Source organism: Cydia splendana, chromosome 3 (genome assembly GCF_910591565.1).
Source record: "Cydia splendana chromosome 3, ilCydSple1.2, whole genome shotgun sequence".
Lineage (NCBI taxonomy): Eukaryota > Metazoa > Arthropoda > Insecta > Lepidoptera > Tortricidae > Cydia > Cydia splendana.
The window spans coordinates 14,950,855-14,975,148 of NC_085962.1; the positions used below are offsets into that span (position 1 = coordinate 14,950,855).

The 24,294-nt window shown below is 37.7% G+C and overlaps 1 protein-coding gene across 2 annotated transcripts in view; it reads left to right on the plus strand.

The window, feature by feature from the left end:
• Positions 1-23,656, plus strand: part of LOC134806769 (uncharacterized protein K02A2.6-like) — a 238,280-nt gene extending 214,624 nt beyond the window's left edge. The window contains exons 2-3 of one of the 2 annotated variants that reach the window (XM_063780098.1): positions 19,445-20,441; positions 20,810-20,896. In XM_063780098.1, the coding sequence (XP_063636168.1) occupies positions 19,458-20,441; positions 20,810-20,815 (990 nt within the window). In that variant the 5' untranslated portion in view covers positions 19,445-19,457 and the 3' untranslated portion in view covers positions 20,816-20,896. Of the gene's footprint in view, positions 1-19,444 lie in introns of both variants that reach the window. The other variant, XM_063780097.1, reaches the window with a different exon arrangement.
• Positions 23,657-24,294: the final 638 nt, after the last annotated feature.

Genomic DNA, 24,294 nt, shown 5'->3' on the forward strand with positions numbered 1-24,294 from the left:
CTGGCTTTCCTACATAATGTTGGGTCACCGAGCCAATGTCCTTGAATTTATTTATGCGTCCACACCACACAATTGAGCGTAAAACTATCCCGTCTGTACACCTACTGGCGGTAATCATGCTGCTTCGCACATAAACTTACGTATGATTTGCTCTCTTAAATGCTCATCAAGACGAGTAAGATGACCAAAACAGCGTGTGGCTATGTTGCAACAAACGTGAGTTCCACTATATACTGCCAGGGTTCAGCTACAGCTCTATCTTGAGTATCTCCCAAGTGCTCAAAAAGACGAGTCGGATGACCAAAACAGCGTGTGCCTGTGTTGTATAAAACCCGAGCTCCACTAGATACTGCCAGGGTTCAGCATCAGCTATCTTGGGTACTACTCTACCAAGTGATCATCATGACGAGTCGGATGTCCAAAACAGCGTGTGTCTATGTTGCACCAAACCCGAGCTCCACTAGTTACTGCCAGAGTTCAGCATCAGCTCTATCTTGGGCACTACTCTCCTAAGTGCTCATCAAGACGAGTGAGATGACCAAAACAGCGTTTGCCTATGTTGCACCAAACCTGAGTTCCAATAAGTACTGGCAGGGTTCAGCATCAACTCTATCTTGGGTACTGCTCTCCCAAGTGCTGATTCTGACGAGTCGGAAGTCCAAAACAGCGTGTATCTATGTTGCACCAAACCTGAGTTCTACTAGGTACAGCCAGGGTTTAGCATCAGCTCTATCTTCGGTACTGCTGTCCCAAGTGTTCATCAAGACGTGTCGAACTACTAAAACAGCGTGTGCCTATGTTGCACCAAACCTGAGTTCCACTAGGTAATGCCAGGGTTCTGGGTCATTATGTTGAACTGCACGCCGACGTTGCAATTGGCGTGCAGTCGGCGTGCAGTCGGGTTGTAGTCCGTCTGTATCGGCCCTAAGTCACTGAAGCTTGTATTACCTAATATTTGCTAATATATTAGACGATGCGAGAACTCGCATTCGAATTTCATTACATTGCGGTTTTTGATCGGTCGGTTGAATTGGACGTAACCAACTGTCCGCAATGTAACTAAAAGCGCGCCGTGTATATCAGCCCTAAACGGTTTCTCGAACTGAAAATACCCGATTTAAGTTTGCTAAAACAACATGACTGATCAGTTCATCGGCGTCACAGAACAAAACATACGAGTAAATTGACCTCCGCAGTGAATATACAGCAAGATTCAATGTTCCAGTATTCACAAAAACTTAATTTCTAAATTGGGAATCAAACCGAGCGAATCGAGATGGGTCAGAATCCAAAATTTTAACCCACTTTTGTATTCATCGTTGTTAGCACATAGTACATTAGCACGAATTTTAATTCATAATTTTTCTAACAGATGGCGCTAGTAGTAATACAAAATGTTATTCCATTATTTTATTTTTTTAGGTTTATAAAATTATATTTTTATGTTTGATAACATATCTAGACATGCATTTAAATTACTATGTTAAATTTCAAACATAACGGTGCGATAGTTTTTCCGTAAAGTGTACCACAAAAATGCATAGTTTGTCGAATAGTGATAGGGCTCGCTTCGCTCGCCCTAATAAATATACATCGTTACCAAACACGTTTTGCTAGAGCCTATTTGTTAGCCACTAAGAAAATATCTAAAAGTCAGTTATGGGTTTGTCGTACAGTACGCCAGCTCTAATACTAATATTAAAACTGAGACTCGTTTTTCAAGACATTAGACGTAATAAATAAACATACCGCCAAAAATATATCAGCCTTTCAAGCCCAATCTTCGACTTAACTTAATACACATCTATGTCTCACGCGTAGCGTTAGAATCCTCCTAAAATATTTATACCTAGGTACATAATTCAAAGTACCTATACGAGCAAGATGATCGGTAGTGAAGCTAAAATAAGATAGAATTGACTTCATTGACATAAATAAGATAAACCAGAACACTGGCGAGTTTACTATGCAAAACGTCTAAGCTAACGACCCGATTCGAACTTTAAGATACGTCAGTTAATAGATATAGAAACGATATGGATTAGATTATATCAGTGTCAAATGTGACAAAAACGTCAGTTTTTACACTGACACATCTAATCCATATAGAATAGAATAGAATAGTATTTATTCGTAAGCACAAACAATCGAGACAAACATAATAAAAAAGAAAACACAAAATAAAGTGCCACGAAATGGCCCCATCTCAGCATGTTGCTGGTGGCTTCCAGCGCTGATCTTCCGATGAGACCATCAAGTGAGAAGAATCATGGAAGAAGAAGAATCATATCGTTTTAGATCTATTAATTGACGTATCAGGCAGTAAATCAAATTACAATTACGTAGATAATGAACTGCTTTTCTAATGAACCTTCATAAAAATAACTGACTCACCAAAATAACAGGTACCTAGCGGTGAGCGAGGGATGTTTTGTGACCGGGATTTTCTTGGATCAAGCCATGAATGAGTAATGTTGCTTGAATGTTTTATGAAATGATACGGATCGATCGACAAGTGCATCTTGAGAGCTGAGATCGTTTGTCTTGAAGAAAATTATTTCTTCGGAAATAATTTTGAATACTTAGGACAAAAAGGTGTAGTGATGTTTGTTACAGTCGCTGAAGTAATAGACTAAGTTAGGTAACAAAAGCAGTATTTAAGTATTCCTATAGTAAATTCCACCTCACTTTTGACCCCCGTATCCCTTCCAAACTTCTTAGTTAAGCGCAGCATTGAAAAAAGGGATTTCAGCGTTTTTGAAAATTCATCCTTAGAGGTTAATAAAGAGGGTGAAAAGTTGTATCGGGTACGAATTGTTTTGAGTGAGGGAGTGATGGGCTATAGTGTTCCAGAGTCTTTTTCCTTTCGAATTTTGCCCGAGACAGTGAATTTTTCCACTTTTCATTTATTTCTAAGCATTGTGGTAGTTTTGCAGATTATTTCTGCTAAATACAAAAATTATTTAATGTTAAATTACAACAACCAACACAAAAATCCACGCGATCGAAGTCACGGGCAACAGCAACTCAAATTTTCTCTTGTCAGTCAGGTAGCTTACTAAATGTGAATTCTAATTAGTTGTCTCCGATAGCAGGAGAGTACAGTCAGCAGCAGAAGTTGCTAAGCGGGCCAGGTGTTCAAAATAATCTTGACGCGACTTTATTGTTAAGAGAATAAGAGCGTGTCAAGGTCATTTTGAACACCTCACCCGCTTAGCAACTTCTGCTGCTGACGGTAGCTACTTGATGAATATGACGATGATAAACGTTGTTGCCCGATCTCTCCCAGTGTATCATTCCTATAGCTGTCCGAGCATGAGCAAGTTGATCCCTTGAAGACCAAAAGAGGGGGGGGGGGCGCTCTCCGATTACGAACAATAGGGTATTTATACTGTATTTAAAATAACTTATTTTACACCATGCATGAAATAAAGCACCAGATAATTATTAGAAAAACACAGATAGTAGTTATTTTGAAACACAAGTTCTATTTAATAAATCGGATAGAAATATAAAAAGTAGGTGAGTTGACCGTGACGTCACGATGTAATGTTTCATATAAATTTCATATTAGTAAATCGTTTTGACAGTTCTAAAAAGTAACTGATTTGACTAGTAGGAAAATACCCTATTGTCACGGATCTCAACGTCAAGTAGCACTGGTTACCTCGATACCTCATTTTCATTGATGGCAATTCATAGCCGGGAAGCCAAATAGAAGTTACACAAAATCATGTATTGTCCCGCTCGCGCCTTAATATAATACAGCAAAAAATATAACCGGCCAAGTGCGAGTCGGACTCGCGCACGAAGTACTTGTACTAAATTATATGAAAGCTATACATTATCCAGTTTTAACTTTTTTTTTTAATACAGCTTGTAATATTATCTATTGTATTTATTAATTTAGACTTTATTAAACAAATTAATACCTTACAGTACATAAGGCGGACTTAATGCCATAAGGCATTATCTACTATTTAATGGCCATTACATTCTATATTTATTTCATTTTTTTATTTTATAAAACGAAAAGTTGATAAACTAAAAGTGGGGATGGGGAGGAAATGCACTAACGCCTTTTGCATGTTTCTATGAAAATTGCTGGGAGTTTTAAGCAATTAGTTCGAAAGGAAGTGTTTAAAATAGTTCATTTGAACTAATTTTCTATAATTAAAATGTAAGAATGTAAACCCAACTACTTACCTAGTATTACAAAACAAATTATTTTTATTAGTTTTTAAGTAAGTTGATTGTGTTTGAGTTAGGAAGGTAATATTATTGTGATTTTAGAGTATCTCTAAATTATAAAAAATAGGGTCACAACTCCTCATCACAAGTATAATATAAATAAAACCTAGCAGGTTATTTATTAAATCATATCATTTACAGTTTGTTATTACATGAATGGCTGCCCGATTCGAACTTTAAGATACGTCAATTAATAGATCTAGAAACGATATGCATTCGATGTGTCAGTGTCAAAAGTGACGTTTTTGTTTGAAGAAACGTCACATTTGATACTGATATATTTAATCAATATCGTTTCTAGATCTATTAACTTACGTATCTAAAAGTTCGAATCGGGCCATGGTAATAAAACTGTCATTGCATAATGCTAATCACATAATAAAATAAAGATGATTGTGTACAATTCGCAATTTTTTGTAATTTGTTAATTTTACTTAACACATTCACTGCCAGCGCGAGCTAGGTTGGTACGCGATAACACGATTTTTCCCGTTAGTAGCGAAAAGCGCCTAGGAACTGAGAACGCGTATAGCGCATCACTGGCAGTAAATGTATATAATAAAAGTGTTTATAACTAAAAATATTTAATAAATATACATTTTATCTAAGTTCTAAGTTCATAGCTATTCGTAAAAGAGAAATCAATTTCATTAAAAAAAGTAGGCAGTCCGAGGGGAAGTCCAGATTAATTCTCTTGATAAAATTTCACGGTTCAAGAAATTCAACTACCGGTTGCGTGGGGCGATGAACGATACTGATTACGTTGTGCATACAGCCTTTGCAACATTTAGACACTATTTAGTAAAACTAACAAGGGATTTCATTGGTAGTGACGTAGTTTGTGGCAAGCCTAAGTACTAACTCAACTTAAGCTATATTTCGTTCAAAATAAAACTAGGTATAGTCAGCCAAGAAAGTGGTTTATTTAGATGCTAATAAAAAAAATATTTGACATTAGGGTGAAACACAAAACTGTGTTCACGTATTTTTTTTATTTAGCCGTATTCCACGGTACTCCTTTTATTGGATATGTATGATAAAATAATTACCTATACGCCTGTTAAAGGCTTGTCTTGGGCCTTGGGGTCCAAATAAGTAAATTAATTGAATTAAAATACAAAAGGTACATACGAAACGAAAGATATATTTTCCAAGAAAACAATTGACAATGTTGATTTATGTCATTGTCATGATTAAAAAAATAATTAAAAAAAATTAAAATTATAATTATCATTTATGTCTTTTTAATGTTGGGATAAAAACTCCATTCTGCAACAATGCCCACAAGCTATTAACTATTGTCCACAGGAAAGAAAACTTGTGTGTTCTTCAAAACTGTACATTTTTCGCCTGTGGCTTACTTAAGTTTTTTACCCCATTGTGCCAGCGCGATTAGGTCATTTAGAAAAATCTTATTGATTACCATTTCTGAAAACGCCTACTTATAAATCCCTCCTCTACAATCTTGTAGCTCTACCGTTCGTAGCCGTTATCCGCCTGCTACGAGCTACGGCCCGTAGCAGCTACGACTCCCGTGAGACAGCCTTCGCAACAACTCTACAATGTTCGCTACGGTTACAGCTAAGCAGTTTTCAAAAGCGCTTTACAGCCGTATTCGAACAATGAGATACGTCAAATATTGAAACGATATGGATTGGATATGTCAGTGTCAAAATTGACGTTTCTTCAAACAAAAACGTCACTTTTGACACTTGTTTGACACTGACATATCCAATCTATATCGTTTCAATATCTAGTATTTGACGTATCTCATTGTTCGAATACGGCTGTTAGTCTATACTATGCTAAATTAAAAATCAAGGCTATTAATACCTGTCTCAATTGACAGGGACGAATATTTTTTTTGTGATTTATACAGTGAATACTTAAGTAGGTACTTCTGGAAGCAATTACTCCAAAACCTCTGAAAGTCCAAAATAGTGAACCGTGAGTGAACCCAAATAACCGAAATATGAAAAAAACTTTCCACGACAGTTATTTTGTACATGTCAAGGAATTGTTATTCAAAAAAGTTATATGGCTTTTTTGAGTATGAACGTAGGTCGGAACCCTTTATTATTTTTATTTTTACACAATTTTAAATCGTGGCTGTATACCGAATAGATTTTTGCTTTTATCCATAAATTTTACTCACACATTTAATTTTACTCTATTTATCCTTGTTTTACTTACTTTTGCACTCACCCTGTCAATTAAAGACGGAACCCCGTAACGTTAAAAACGTAACCCCGTTACGAAATCATTACCATTTTAGGCTATAATTGAGATGCATCAGTAGCACATCTTGCATCCGCGACTTAGACCGCGACTCGAGTCGACATTCCCGCGGCTGTCAAATCTGTCGATTTCCGTAGCATAACTTGTACCCGCGACTGCAACAGCCGCGTAGAGAACTCAAAGTCGCGGCGCGACTCATCAGTGTTCCCCGATAGAATCAAAGTCTAAACATAAATGCTATTTACATGTGACAACACTGAATCGGAAACAGGGTTGCGCTATTTCATTCGTTCTTTGGTGGTAAAAAATCTAGTTTTTTGTCGATGGTTAAGTTTTTCCTGTCAAAGTCAAGAAACTTTCAAATTTTGTCAACATTTAATTATTAGAAAAAATTTGAAAAAAAATTTAAGTAATAGAGCGTTATACACTAAATTTTGATAATATTCCTTAAGATATATATCCTTTATTAATTTATGTTTAATAAACCTTTTAAATAAAATCTTTTTGTAAGTAACTATAATTAATGGAATTGCTATTATTGGTTTGGTTCTCATATTCCTGTCGTAAATTGTGATTTTTTTTTCAGAATAAGTCCAGCATTCTTAAAAGCAAGTTCTTAAAAGTACACGAGTATGCCCTGTATATAAAGGGAAAGGAGACAAGAGTCATGTAAACAACTATAGACCCATAACTATAGTGCCTCCCATCTCAAAGCTGGTGGAGTCCATTCTATCATCTTCCCCAATGGCCCACTTGGAATCAAATAAGCTACTTACTGACCATCAGTACGCATACAGGCAAAAAAGATCCACCACCATGGCGGCACATAAGATGGTAGACTGTATTACGACTGGTCTAGATGATAGGTACAAAATGGCGGGCATACTGTGCGATCTTTCGAAAGCATTCGATGTAATAAATCATAAATTGCTTCTAAATAAGTTAAGTATGTACGGCATTACTGATTCCGCTCTAAGTTTGTTTGCATCATTCTTGTCTAGCCGTAAGCAGGTGGTCAAAATGTCCATAGGTGGCAAAACAGTGTCTTCAGTCAATGGTTTTGTCAATTTGGGCATCCCTCAAGGGTCGGCAACTGGCAACACATTATTTTTATTATTTATTAATGACCTCCCGTCGGCAATTACGAGTGGCAATTCTATTCTATTTGCGGATGATACGACAGTCATCGTCAACGCAAAAACGCACACGCAGCTTGCTGAACAAATTCACGAAGCAAGTGACCAACTACAAACGTGGTTTTCCTCTAACGGCCTGCTCTTAAATATGGCCAAATCACATGTTATGATTTTTTCCGGACGTAACGCTGAAGTGCCACCGTGTATTGCTGACGGGCCTATGCCTATATGTAATGAGACCAAATTTCTAGGTTTTACACTTGACTCAAATCTGCATTGGAAGTGCCATGTTGACGGGCTATGTAATAGGTTGAGTAGTGCTATTTTTGCTATAAAAAAACTACAACCATTGATATCTAGGAAGTCACTGAAGGCCGTATATTTCTCGCATTTTCACTCCTTGATGTCATATGGTACGGTTATTTGGGGCAATTCCACGGATGCAAATCGCGTACTAATACTCCAGAAACGTGCGATACGGTTACTGGCAGGAGTTAAACCCAGGCACCCTTGTAAGGAACTATTTAAGCAAAATCGAATAATGTCGCACTACTCACTATACATATTCGAAGTATTGATGTTCGTTAGAAAAAACTTGCCACTGTTTAAACGTGTTGAGGTCACGGGCAAAATAATCAGATCCACGGGGAGACTCAGAACAGTGCCGCGACGCATGGCACTTTCATGCAAAAACCCGCGAGTAATCGGCCCGACATACTACGAGCGTCTACCCGCTGAATTACGAACGGAAACATCTGACGAAACATTTGAACGTCAACTGAGAGTCCTTTTATTGGATAATCCACTTTATTCTGTAAATGAGTATATGACCCTGACATTTTAAATTGAAAATTGAATCGTATAAATTTGACATGTTCTCAGTTATTGATTTATGTATATTGTAATATGTACCTAGTATTTTATTTAGAACATGACGATCATTAAGAGATACTCGTACTAAGTTATTACCGTATTTTGTTTTGACATGAATGGATAAATTGTTGACATAAGATTAATTATTGCAAGACATTTTTTAATTTGTATGTATTAAATAATATTATTATGACGACCGATGGGGCCAGCGAGTACTGTTCTGGAGACCTCGACTGGGAAGCCGGAGGGACGGAAAACCACGAGCCAGATGGTCGGACGACATTAGAAAGACGGCAGGGCCGACCTGGCATAGAACCGCCGCATACAGAACAACATGGAAATCCATGAAAGAGGCATATGTTCAGCAGTGGACGCAAATATGCTGAGAAGAAGAAGGAGAAATAATATTATGTAAATATGAATGACGATCATAATATAAATTCGTGTAGATTAGTCTAGCATAATTTATAATGTAATTTAATATTATGAGAATAAAAATCTAAATCTAAATCTAAAATCTAAATCATTAACCTAGAAACGATTGATATCCCAGCACCCAAAGGAAAATATTGTTAACAGGAACGTGCCAACGAGACCCGAAGTGGAGAGTCAGGCTATCAAACGCGGAGCTGTCCCCTTTCTAAATTAACTAAGATGTGAGAAGCGCTTAAGCTTTTAGAACACCACCGAGGAAGTGAACTATTATAATAACCCTAATGGTTATGGCGTACCTATCTAAGCTGCCGCAGTAACTCTCAAATAAATTTCATATAGTTTTTCTTGTGCCAGTAATGGATAGCATGTGTACTGTGTAACTGTTTATGATTTGACAATTTGATGAAGTCACGACCATGGTATAATAATATACTCCGCCTGGTACTCCATTCCGAGATTCGCGTATGACCTAACTGACACGCGCCTACGTCATCATGCTGTTTACAGGTTCTCAAACTTTGAAATGTGGGAGAATTTTAACCAACGGTGAAAATTATTTTAACGGCATTAATTTTAAGTTATTCATGTAGAAACATAGTAAAATAAAACAAATCTAATGTATTAAATTAAACTTTATTTATCTATACAAGACAAACGTTTGAAAAACTAATTCACAGTTACACATTAATTACCAAGCTTACGGCGTGAAAAGTTTGGAAAACACTGCGACTGCTGACACTGAGCGAGAAGGAAATAACAATTAACACGCGTTCGACAAGGATGACGGTCAGGGCATGAAGTTATCTAGATCCGAATTGTCAAATGTGCACAGCGCTATCCTGTGTTGCCAGTAGTATAAACAGAATTACCCGAAAGTCTGAAATTTCTTTCGTGAATCGGAAGATATTGCTAACGAGTAATTAAAAATGACGTGTTATTGTAAAATTTAAGCTAAAATACATATAAATGAAAATTATAAAATTATAAAGAAATATTTTAACTTATTAACCATAGGTATAATGTACCCATGTAACATGTTATGTTAAAATAAAGTGGCAATGTTATTGTGACGTAGGCCCGTGTCACTCTGGGAATGGAAGACCATGTTTTATTAGACCATGGTCACGACCATATTTTATTGTTTTGTTTACAAACCAATTCTCTTTCCCGGGTGATATTTAATTGTCCTACGCCGCATGTCGAAGAAAAAGGAACAGAGAAAATATTTTTCAAGGGTAATAAAGAAGATTCTCACAATTTCTCTATTGTGGTTCTAGATGTTAATATATATTAGGTTTAATAATAAGAAGTCAAATATTGCAAGAATATATATAAGGCAAATCAATATACTATTAATTTAAATATTGTTTTATTTCACTCCTGTATTTTTTACCTGAAAAGAAACAAAAATAAAGTAGGTAGGTACCTAGAACTCCTAGAAGCCATGATTAGCTCCCCAAGGCCCACTTCATACCTAATGCTGACAGCAACGTATCATAACATGACCGTATCGGCCCTGTCAAACATGAAGTGAAACATCTAGAACACGGGTATGATCTAGAGGAGTTTCAATATGGTAGACCATATGATAACCATACCTATGCTATGCAGACTATGACATGAGCGTAACGACTCCTTCAAAATATTGTTGGTCGGCTCGGTCCAGTCATGTCACGGTATGGTGTTGGGACGGAATGGTTTAGTGGGTGATAACTGATAATAAATATTTCATACAAAGCATGATTTTTAGCCGGATATGATCCTGTTACAGCCACGTATCACATCATTCTGTTACAGTACGATGCAGCGGGCACAAGTCACATGTAGGTATGTTTTGTTGAAGTCAAGGAAGGTTCCAAACGGTATATACCTAAATAGTAAGAGATTGTTGAAATTAGACATCTAAACGTGATCCTAAATACTACTACTAAGTTGGATAGTCTGTTTTGAACATTTGTACCTACGCACCTCATCGGCTTCGTTTATGAACAAGCAAGGGCTCCCACGGAAGAAAGAATGAGCGCGCCTTTTAGTTCTTTGTTTTGTGCGGGCTCCGTTGTTAGGTTGATGAAAGTTTTGTGTAAGGAAGTCTTAAAAAATCCTAAATATGTACCTATTTACTTAATTGAGTACCTACAAGCTAGCTGTTTAAAATTAAAGTTGTAAACATGATGGGTGTGTTGTGGTACTTGTAGGTATCACCGTGCATAATCGATATAAAAGTGCATAAAGCGCATTTAGTGATTGTTCCATACTTCCTTATCCCTTAGAGCTTAGAGCAATAAGTAATTATACAAATTATATTATTACATAATATATGAAACTTGTTTTTAAGTTATAATTATCATGGGTTTAGTTAAAAAAGTACAAGCAAACCACCCGCGAGAGCGAGTCGCGTTGTAAAGTCGCGTAGACTTCGACTCGCGGATTGACATAAAGCCGAGAGAATATTTGGTCTCAAAATAGGCAGTTGTGCTACGGATTGTAGTTCAAAGTCGCGATCGTTGTCATTTTCTGACAGTGACACCTGATCGCGAGTTTGTCGCGGCTCTCGCGCGTGAGTTGTGCTGCCAACACGCGACAAGCCGCCAAGTCGCGCCGATCTGTCTCTTCTCGCGCCTGTCGCGGCAAGATGTGCTAGAGGTGCAGGCCTTACATAAGTTTTATTTATCACATTCATGAAAATCAAATAGGAGAAAAGTTAGGAAGGAACTTCAAAATCGTTAATTAATCGTAGATACCACTTATACATTACATCCGTAAATTAATTCAACTATGTTAACGGCCGTCAGTAACGCATTAAGCCTGCTAGTCTGGCCGTTCATTTGACCGTAGCTCGTAAACTGCGCAATTGAAGATAAACTATCAAATTAAGTACCAAATTGAAGATAAACTATCAAATTAAGTACCAAATTGAACCGCAAACTGCAAGCAACAATTTCAAGACGATGTTATTCCTATTTTAGAGACAGTGCTGATATATATTTTACTAGATTAGACATTGGCTAAGGCTTTTTACTCGAATTATTAATTCTTCTGATTTGTGTGGTTGTATTGAACATAATAATAAATATGATATACGAGTATGTATATGAAAACAATATTATAAACGAGGAACGTTTTGAGAATGGGTGTACATATTTCGTGCAAAAACACATGGTTGATTGAACTTGGCAAGCAGTTTAAAATTAAGAAGTTATTTTTTTTATAATTATTAATCACATATTAGGCGGCTTCGACGAGTTCTACGCGGACCAAGTCACAGTTAAAATCTACTTAGTTTGAAATAAGTAATTTCAAAATAGATTTCTGTCGGAGAACCCATTTCGTTCGTTTAGTTTCCATTTCGTTTTGAATGCGACGGTTATATGCCAGGTCAGGGTTGGTAGTTCCACATAAAATTATGTTAAAGGTAGGTATTACATATTACCTTATCGCGAGGAAACCGGACTAATCTCAATAAGGCCTAGTTTCCCATCTGGGTTGGTAGGTCAAATGGCAGTCGCTTTCGTAAAAACTAGTGCCTACGTCAAATCATAGGATTAGTTGTCAAGCGGACCCCAGGCTCCCATGAGCCGTGGCAAAATGCCGGGATAACGCGAGGAAGAAGAATATTACATAAATTACCTTTACATTTTTTAGTTTGAACAGAGGCTGAAGCGTTAGGTACTAATAATAATTTGGAATTCGTGGTATCTTTGCCAAAGAAATGAATTATGATGAAATTTGTTATTGGAAATAGCCACGACGAAACATGTTTGTATATTATTATTATTCGGTCAAAAAGAGATAGTATTTTTAATGTAATCCACAAATATTTGTAACGTTTTAGTGTCATTTTCTTTAACGTCAAAAAACGATAATTTTCGTAAGTAACGCCTTAAGCACAGAAAATTGATCACAACAAAACCCACCCACTATCTTCTGTCTCTTCCGCAAGTAATATATCCACGTCCGTTATTGTAGCGGGACCAAGTTCGGAAACTTGCCTTCAGGAGCTGCCTTACATGTTGCTCCGACCCGCGGCCATGAGCCCAACCTTTGCTCCCATATAATTTAACTTGACGTGTTGTTTTAAGATATCATGCTTAATGTTGTTTGGCATTAGATTCCCAAACTTGCCACAACAAGGCGTTAACAGGCTGTAAAAATGTAAGGTCAATTCAATTTGATTACTATGTAGAAAACACTGATTTAAACTTTCACGATTTTTACTCATTATACAACGACGGGATGTAATCGTGTAAAATTAAGTTTTAATTTTACCTCCAACGTTTCTAGGACGGCGTTGTCTCCGTGGTCTCGGAGAAGACTACTACTACTACTAGGCTATAGGTACTGCTATTATGTAGAAATATTTAAAAACAGGAGGATGTCTAATTGAAACGAATGTGCTATTGATTATAATAGTTTGTTATTTCCAGATGCAAAAAACCCAAATTTGATCCTCCTTTAAACACAAATGAAGGAGCACACACTTGAGCCTAATTTACAACTTGATGAGACTTAGGTACCTACGTCGCTGAAAATCGGTGTAAACTTACTTTTCGGCTGTATTAACCTTGGAAACAATAATATGTAGAATACCATAAATATGCGTAAGACCCTTTTATGATTTTTAAAGTTAAATTGTTTGAAGAAGAACCTTTGGTCAGGTGTAGGACACGATATAGGATCTGTAAGTAAACATTATCTTGTTTAAGAATAACACCTGGTGGTTATTGAAGTCGAGATAGTCACAAGGAAAATTTGGCATTTTTCAAAGTAGAAGCTGGTAGGTAAAGAATCCAAGAAATTCCTTTAACAATTAAAACAGTGTACTTCCGCTACTCGAAATTCCTTTTAAGTTTCATTGTTTCAAAAACGTTTGAATAAGAAACGTCTTTAATAATTATCTACGTGCGCATTGACCCTCGTTCTGTTGCTAATCAGAGAAAGAAACGCACCGTCCGTGCGTAACAGCTTGCAGTAACAGTTATTTATGAGAGTCCTCGAGATTTCGGCACTTAAAAAAGTTTTTCCATTACCAAACTCCGAGATACGATACAGTCGATGTCAAAGATATGTTTACACTTTTGCACCTTACTCCTTTGTAATAAGGCGAAAAATGTAAACATATATTTGACGGCGACGGTGCACGAGGTAGCGAAACATGAATAATAATTAACGAGCCACCTACAATCCAATTTTTCGCGAAACCTGGTTCGTAAATTAAATTTAGGAGTGATTTTGTTTGGCGAGTATCTAAAAACAATAAATGTACCAATGGGTACATTTAGTCTAATTAGAAATACATATTCTGTATGTAAACACTAAAACAGAACAGCTTCATATTTTAGGGTAGATATAATAATAATATAATCGACACCAACATTTTTGAAGTGAAAACTTCTTTAGCGGCGCTGTGCACTTTTTGTGATGGGGAAAAAATGTTAAACTCGCGACAGGTCGTGATCTGATCGAAAAACTGTTACAATGTCATTGAGTTTTCACTTCTGCCGGCACTCCCGGAGTGCAACCCGTTTTTTTATTAGCTTTATTTTACAGTATATGTACTTCTGTTAAAATCTAGATAATTTGTAAGTAGAAATGGAAAATAAATAGTTTAAGAAAGACTCTTACAATCAATAATACATAACTACTTAATTTGTTTGCCTTTATTGCATAATATGATAATAGTTACACCAAAAATAATTGATTGTAATACAGAGGTAAAGTCTAAGAAAAAAACGTGCCCCTTAGTTTGACATCCAAAACAGATGGCGCTGTACTGTGCCATATGTTTGCGGTCACTAAATGTCAAACGTCAACTTTTGACAATCAGAGTTACTTACCGCAAAATGTATTGGAGGTGAACAGCGCCATCTCGAAATTATCTTAGATTTTACGCATCTTTCTCAATCAATGTTGCTTTGCCTACACTCAAATGCCTGATGCATACGAACGACATTGTGCTATAAACTTTTGAGCAGGCGCTTACCAAATTTTGTTTATATCGCCATTATCGTTCTTGTTTTACCTATATTATGTTACGAGCGAAACATTGTACTATAGATGGAAGTTTTAGCGCCTTCCTGTGAAGGGCGCCAGATGTGCTGTGGTGCCCTGGCACATAAATTATGGCTTGTCGAGCCCTTGCTCCGAGGTAACGGGGACGGTTAAGGCTGTGTTTTTATAGAAATTGGATTTTACAACCCATTTTTGATAAATGATCGTTTAGAAACAATATTCCACGATAATCTTTTTTTTTTCTTCGGAGCAATCGATTTCTGTATAAGCTATAAAAGGAAACTGTTTTCCTATATTTTAACTATGACTTTTATCTTATTGTATTATTATGTGCTGTATGGTTTACTTAATAAATAAATAAAGTAAGAACTTTTATTTGTAATAACTTAATATTACTAAATTTTTAAATTAAAACAGACCTGCCATTAAATTTTACCTCTTTAACCCGAATAAATTAAAACTCAGATTGAACTTGCAGGGTCTGTAGTAGGGTAATTCTTATTCTTATGCATTTTTGTGTAACACGTAAGAATAGCACGTATTTCTGTGAAAATAAGTAATCTCTATATCAATATACTTAGCAATTTACCTCTAGTTTTAGGTCAACCTAAATGTATTGTCCTAAGAGTATTAGAAACATATTTAAAAAATTACAAGTGCGAAATGTCACGGACCGTGTAGTGTGACTTCCCCAGATTTTGTGATATTTGATTTTTTTTTATATGAAGTGTTTTTGCAATAACTTATATCAAATATAAAACAATAATCCTTGTTCTACAACACTGATTAAAAATTGTATAGATTTATATCGATTTAATATAATTTTAAACAACATACATTTTGTGATTAGTTTTCGCGTCACCACCGCGCGTGGTTATATAAACATGCGGTACCTACTCGGTAGAAAATTATCTTTACTACTGGCAGCCTTCTTAAAGCTTTTTTAGAACAGCAACACTGTGTTGTTGTCAGGTTTACAAATGGCTGAAGGAGAAGTTTTGTCGAAAATTATTTATTTCTGTTCATTTGAAAAAACGGTCAACCTTAACGCGTCAACGCCGTGTTAGAGTTTTAAAAGTAAGTTGCAGTTTCACGTTATTGTTTGTAACATAAGATATACCTCATACATTGCAGATTACGCTAATTATTTAACTTTTGCAAAATCAAAGGAAATGTTTATGAAATATCGAACATGTTCCAAATTATCACGACCGTGACCTCAAAAATCTGTCACCGCCACGGACTTTTGAGTCCACGTTCGTGACATATAGACACGTGGTCGTGTCATTCTTAATTCGTCTGATTATTTAAGAGGCACATGCACTTTTCAGAAATGCATTTTTATTAGCTACAGATCATTTGCTATTATTGCCCGACTGCCAAAGCAAAAAAAAATGTTTTTCGCTTGTATGTATGTATGATGTGTATCGAATTCTTTGTCACGCTCTACAGCCTTTATAGTTTGACGGATTTCAACGTCTGAGCTGTCATTAGGTTTGTCGGAGTCATATAAGTGACTTAGGCTATGTTAAAATAACTATATATATCAAAATAGCCGAGTTCGCCACTAAAATGCCGAAATGTCACGACTGAGGGACACTTTGTTACAACCGTGTTTATGTACTCATTTTATTTACCTTTTCTGAGGGTATTAAGCTTGACCATATGAATCAAAAAATTGCTATTTGTATGTACTTTTGATATAATATATGTACTTAATAGTGAAAAATAAAAACGTTTATGAAAAAAAATTTTTTTTTGGACACAATTTAAGAATCACCCAGTAGCATGTTATTGTTCTTTTCCCTTGAATCGTATTTGTCAGGGAATAAAAATTAAAACACGACGGGGCGATGACTTATCATAAGTCTGCATTAAGGAAACCTACCTTATTTGTGCAAAACTCGTTAACAATATATGGAATGGTGAAAGGTTCGAACTAAATTTTATTTTATTTTCCAGGAAAATGCGTAATTAAATCGACTATCAATTAGTCAATGTAGACGCAGCCTTATGGATCAGAGTACGCTGTGTCTTAGCCACTTGATTAGATAAATCCGGACGAAATTGTTACAAAATTAATTAGAAGTACCAATATGTCTTTGTAAATGGTGACATTTTGGCTAAATCAATAAATAAATATTTGGGGAGTGGGGACAGTGTTACATATAATATCGATCTAAAGAAAGCTTGGATACTATGGGTACTAATAGGCGATGATATACCTGCTTAAATAGAAAAAAATATCCATAAGTTTTATAAATCAGGAACAAATAAGGCAAACGCACTGGTGCTCGACGCGGTCCCAATACATGTCATCTTGAAACTTAAGTCATTGTCAATAGAGGTGACAGCAAGGTGTCATCTATTGGGCATTAGCATGTCGAGCACTAGTACGTTTACCTTATATGTAATAAACATACAAATGAATGCCCTTACCGGTATTGGAACCTGGGACCTTGTATAACCTATATAATTAAATAGAACATAAAAACAAGTAACATCATTCATTGATTGTAATATATTTAAGTATGTACATAGATTTTAGAGCATGTAAGAAGATATAATCGGTTGGTGATCTTAAATAATATAAATAAATAAATAAAGAACGACGTACTTTTCATTATTTTATTTACCTACCTAAACCTAAAAACTCAGTCTTTGTTGTCACGCATCCGGTTATAAAGTTAACCGGTCAATCTAAAACACATGTTCCGACAAAAGATGTTCAAGTTCAAACACTAAAGCACTATCAGACGAGCACCGGAAGTTCTCTCTCTTTGAGTTATGGTCGACCACTTCCGGCGAATGTATTTCCTGTTTGCCCCACTGCCCACCTACCACTGAGTTAATCGCTCTATGAATCATTACTAACATTGAGGTATGGTGGCTAACTGTAAATCTTTCAGGTTTTTGGGATTAGAGATTATTTCGTGATGCATGGGCCCCGGTAACCACGCGTTAGAGATAACGTTGAATTATAATTCAAACTGCTGTACGGAAATAAGAGCAGTACTTAAATAGATTATTGAAGGGCTCAACTTACGGTCAACTTTGGGAAAATTGGTAAAATATCCACTTTTAACGTTTTAACCGTCCTACTTTTACGACTAATTCAATTTATTATGTTTTTAATGTCCTTTTATGATATTATAAATGCGGCTGTAACCCTGTCTGTATGTTATCTCTTTACGCCTAAGCCGCTGAACTGATTTAGGTGAATGAATGAAATCGTTTTATTTATTTGTTAATTAATTTATTTTATTTAGTGTGATTTGTTTATTTGAAATTTGGCATGAAGAGAATTTGAATCCCGAGGTCGGAGACAGGATACATCACGGAGATCATCTACAAAGTCGAAGTCTAGGGCAGAAGATAAACTTCTACCACTTATCTCGATGGTTTTAAGGGCTTTGAGATTTTCATTCGTTTGTTTGCCACCTATACCAACTAAGTAAGCGAGAAGTTAATTATGATTAATAAAGTCTATTTGCACAATAAACTACTTATCAATAAAATGCATTATGTATATTAACTACGTTTATCCTAGAGACATATATTCAGAGAAAACCGTTAAAGAATTCGCTTTGAAAAACAAGGCTTCGAGCTCGCTTCTCGACTTGATTCGATTTGCATTCCAATGCGCGCGGCTATACAAAGCAATCACAGGAATGATCTGCTTAAAGCAAGCAATAATGAACTTTGCGCCATCACATTAAGGGTCACAATGGCTGCTTTATTTTTGTAGCTTTGCGTGGTTTTCTGTTATAATGCAAAAAATGTAGTCGTGCTTTTGGACGAAGCACGCTGGTTCCGTCTAATACCTAATTCAAGTAGGTACCTATTTAAAAAAAAATCTGCATTCAATAGCAGCTAAAATGTCAGATCATTTGCATCTATAATATTCTGATCAAACATTTATGCAAAAACTTTTGATCAAAATTACGCATTCAATGCTTTGCTTGCTATACTATAAAGTATTTATAATACTATACTATATGCCATGCACGCTTATATGCATTTAGGCACTAGATAAGAATCTAGATGAAAGTCAAGTTAACGTATACGTAAATTTTTGAAAATGTGGGATTCCGGCAAACTGGCGAGTGTACAAAAAAAGCCCATAGAAAATGTTTGGGTACCTATTCTCAATTTTACAAACGTTAAGTGAAGATGCACCTATATGTAAATGTATTTCAGGCCACAGGTAAAATTGTAATTAGGTATTTGAGCAAGCAGTAGCTCCCACAGGTACTGTCGCATCAAAGCTGCAAAGTGCATAAGCTGCTTACTCTCTCATATGGGCTTTAATAATGTTACTGGTATATATTAGGTATATGTATAGATATGGAGGGTAGAACCAGTCTTGCAATAAACGATATACGGAACGCACGCCTATTATTTGTCACTGGCGAACGAGGCATGGTTTTTATCGTTATTTTAGTAAATACGCGCTAAAATCAAGTATCATTTGTGTACGAGTGATAACTAAATCTAAATAGTGTTAAAAAAACAATGGGCGTCGGCAAAATACCCGAGTTTGACGTGAAAGCTGGAAATTGGACTATGTACTGTGAGAGGTTAGAAATGTATTTTCTCGCGAACGATATTAAGGATCAAGTGAAGTTGCCGACACTAATCGCTGTAATGGGAGAAGATGCCTATCAATTGTTATCTACGCTAGCAAGCCCCAACCAACCTTCGTCTTTGACCTTCACTAACGCGGTGACTCTGCTAAAAAATCACTTGCAACCGAAGCCCTCCATCTTGGCCGAACGCTACAGATTTCGACAGCGGCGCCAGGCAGAGGGAGAGAGTGTAGCTGAGTACGTGGCAGAACTGAAGAAGTTAGCAAAAACATGCGATTTTGGTACCAATTTAGAAGATAATCTTCGCGACCAACTTGTTTGCGGCATTGTCAGTGAGTCGACGCGGCAAAGATTGTTTGCAGAGGACGGCATCGGCTACTCGAGGGCAGTCAGCTTGGCTACGACACTGGAGGCGGCAGAAAAGAATGCAGTCGCCGTAGATCGTGACGCTAAGATTATCACGGGTGTACATAAACTTGAAGCGAACCATAAATGTATGGCGTGCGGTGAGATTGGGCATAAAACGGAAAGCTGTAAATATAAAAACTTTGAGTGTAGTTTGTGCAAAAACTTAGGCCACTTAAGGAGGATGTGCCCTGAGAAAAATGCAAGATTCGGAGTGACGGAAACGGCGGGCAGCCAGTCACAATCACGCGGCGACGGCGTGACCTATAACGGTAGCGGAGCACGCGGTAACCGATCAGCTGGGAGAGGCGGCAGCGGGCGCGGGCGCGGGCGCGGAGGGCGCTCGGGCCGCCGAGGCACGAACAACTATTGGGTGCACGCGCACCGGGCATCAGCTGACGCGGCGAGCGATAACGGCGGATATACGTCGGCGCTAGACTATAGTTGTGATTCGGATGATAACAACGAACCTATGTACCAAATGTCGTTAAGCAAATATAAACCGGTATGTATCTCAATGTTTGTTGAAAATCAGTTGCTAAATATGGAAATTGACACCGGAGCTGCCTTAGCTTGTATCTCGCTAGATACTTATTATAAACGTTTCAGAGATTTACCGATACGGCCATGTCGTTTAAATTTAACGCTATACAATAAAACTGTGATTCAACCGGAGGGTTATGTGCGAGTTGAAGTTAGGTACAAAGGAATAAGGAAAATATTAGATTTGTATGTGATAGACCAGGGTATCACTACTCTTTTAGGTCGACAATGGCTTTGTGAGTTAGGTATAGATATTCCTGCTTCTAAGATTTGTAATATAGACACAGAAAAAGTAAATAAATCTAATAATCTTAATGAAATCCTTTCCAGGCATGAGTCATTGTTTGACGGCACCTTGGGGCGGTACACGGGCGGCACGGTGCGGCTGCATGTACGCCCGGGCTCGGGCCCGGTGTTCTGCCGCGCCCGGCCGGTACCGTTCGCGCTGCGGCCGCGAGTTGACGCCGAGCTTGACGCCATGCTGGAGGCGGGCGTCATCCGGCCCGTCAGCCGCTCCGACTGGGCCACTCCTCTGGTGATTGCTCGTAAGGCGGACGGCGGAATACGACTGTGTGCGGACTATAAGGTGACCCTTAATCCTAACTTATTGGTCGATAGGTACCCGGTTCCCAAGGTCGATGACCTTTTTAGCACGCTAAGCGGATACAAGTATTTTACTAAATTAGACTTGTCACAAGCTTATAATCAACTAGTCCTAGATGAGGCGTCCACGGAGTACACGGTAATAAATACACATAGGGGCCTATTCAAATACGCTCGTTTAGTTTATGGGCTGGCTTCTAGCCCAGGAATCTTTCAAAAGTTTATGGAAGATCTATTTAAAGGGGTACCGGATGTAATCATTTTTTATGATGATATCCTAATTAAAAGTAAAGACATCGGTAGTCACCTTCATACGATCGAGCAGGTGCTAAGTATATTAGAGTCAAATGGGTTAAAAATTAAAAAAAGTAAATGTGACTTTTTGACTAAGGAAGTTCAGTACTTAGGTTTTGTTCTTGATAAGGAAGGTTTAAGGGTAAACCCGGATAAAATTAAACCCATCATCGACATGCCCCCACCCCAAAATAACCATCAATTAAAATCTTTGTTAGGTATGATCAATTTTTACGGAAAGTTTGTAAAAAACTTAGCATCCCGTTTAACACCACTGTATAGCTTATTAAAAAAAGGCAAACATTATCATTGGGGGAAGGATCAGAATGAGGCATTCCTTCAGGTAAAAAAAGATCTTTGTGGAGCGGAGGTATTGGTTCATTTTGACATGTCACGGGTTAGTGTGGTAACTTGTGACGCGTCATCACGTGGCCTTGGGGCAGTTTTGGCCCAACGCGCTCCCGATGGCACCGAGCGCGCCGTCGCCTACGCGTCACGCGCACTTACCCCCGCGGAAATGCATTACAGTCAAATTCACAAGGAGGCTTTAGCCATAGTTTTTGCCACAGATAAGTTCCATCAGTATTTATTTGGTAGAAAATTCATTCTTCGCACGGATCATAAACCTCTAGTGAGCATTTTTGGACCAAATGTTGGTATACCGATTACGGCAGCTAGTCGGCTTCAGAGGTGGGCGATTAAGTTATCAGCTTATGACTTTAACATAGAATATGTAAATACTGATAAAAATACCGCGGATGCCCTATCGCGTTTAATTAATTCTCACAAGGATGAATCAATCGCCTCTGAAGAAGTTTTGCCTGAGCAGACGTACTTACATTTTGCATCTGAAGCCCTTTTATTAGACTATAAGGTACTAAAAAGGGAAACAGCTTCAGACCCGATTCTCAGCAGAGTTTTGAGTTACATCGTGGATGGGTGGCCTACTGACGTAGATATAAAAGAACTTAAGCCATATTTTAATAGACGGAAAGAGATATATATAGAACTAGGTTGTGTCATGTGGGGACACAGAGTAGTTATCCCGATATCTTGTCAATCCAAGGTAATGAAAGAGCTGCACGACACACATATGGGGGTTGTCAAAACAAAGGCGTTGGCACGGAGCTATGTGTGGTGGCCGGGAGTGGACGAGGCCGTGGAGGCGGCTTGCAGCGGCTGCGAGGTGTGCGCCAGCGTGGCAAGCGCGCCGCCCGGCCACGCACCGAGTCCCTGGCCATGGCCCAATCGCCCATGGGCAAGATTACATTGTGATTTTTTAGGACCCATATTAGGGAACACTTATTTAATTGTGGTAGATGCCGGTTCTAAGTGGATTGAGGCAATTCGTATGAAAACTACTAACGCAGGGGCAGTAATTTCAGAGTTAAGGCCAATGTGGGCGAGATTTGGCCTACCAAAACAAGTAGTTACAGATAATGGCCCTCCTTTTACTAGTGCGGAATTTGAGTCTTTTTTGGCAAGAAATAAAATTGATCATTTATTTTCAGCGCCTTACCACCCGGCGTCCAACGGTGCCGCAGAAAATAGTGTTAAAATTTGCAAACGGGTAATTCAAAAAGCTATTAAACAAAAAATAGATATAGATACGGCTTTAAACAGGTTTTTATTATCATATAGAAATACCGAGCATTACACTACAGGTGAAAGTCCGGCCAGAATTTTACAGGGAAGAAATTTACGTATGCGCTTAGATAATTTTAAACCAGATCGTTTAGACCGTGTAAACAAACGTCAAGAGCAGGACAACGCGGTACGAGGGGTGCGCGGGCGCGAATTCGCACGCGGCGACGAAGTGTGGTGCCGCGACTACCGCTCCTCCGATCGCTGGGTCCCGGGAAAGGTCTCAGACATTCTAGGTAATACAGACTATAAGGTATTGTGTGATAAGGGAACCGAGGTACATAGGCACATCGACCAAATAAGGCGCAGGGTCCCAAGAGTAACTGAGGAAGTACGTACACAGCCTAGATCATCCGTCCATCGTAGAAATAGCTCCTTAATTGTTCCGCAAGTAGATGGATGCGAGCCGGAACCAGAGGAACGACCAGCCGAGCCGATTAGAGCTAGCGCGAGCCAGGGTAGTGCGACTAAAGACGCTTCCCCGCAGGCTGCCGCCGTGGACCAGCCCCAGGTTGCAACCGATAAGGTTGATAATATGTGTCCACCTAAAAGGGTACCTAAACCTCCTATACGTTTCGGATTTGAGGAATATTTTTAGAATTAAGTATCACCTACCTTCTGTTCTGTATGATTGTGTTAATTAGCTACATAGGAAATGTAAGCGTCCTAGTGTTCGACACTGCCTACTTTTAATCTAAATGTATAGTAGTAGACTGGACAATCACAGAGTAAATCAACGTAAGTAATTCACATGTCGAGCATTCGCACGCTTAGGTACCTTGAATACCTAACCATAAATATTAAGATATTATTGTACTCCTAAAATAAACGCATTTAAATATTAAATATAGCTAAATATTAACTTGTAATTCAAGATTGTTCCCACCGGTGTGCCCGTTAGATAATGTTGTTGTACGTAGGTACACATCTGTACCATTGTTGCCTGTTACGATTCACAGCTGTTTAGAAATTAGAATCAAATAGTATTAAGTTAGTTAAGTAGCGATTAAGGGTGGAGGTGTTGGTATATATTAGGTATATGTATAGATATGGAGGGTAGAACCAGTCTTGCAATAAACGATATACGGAACGCACGCCTATTATTTGTCAGTTACAAGAGTTGCATTCACTAATATTAAATATTCTGTCAGGTAAGGTACACTTTGAGTCCCTTAAATATTATATTTTATATTTAATTTTCCTGCTAGCTATGTAGGTATAAAATGAAATTACCATCATTTAAATTACATTCTAACATAATAATAAGTTAATCT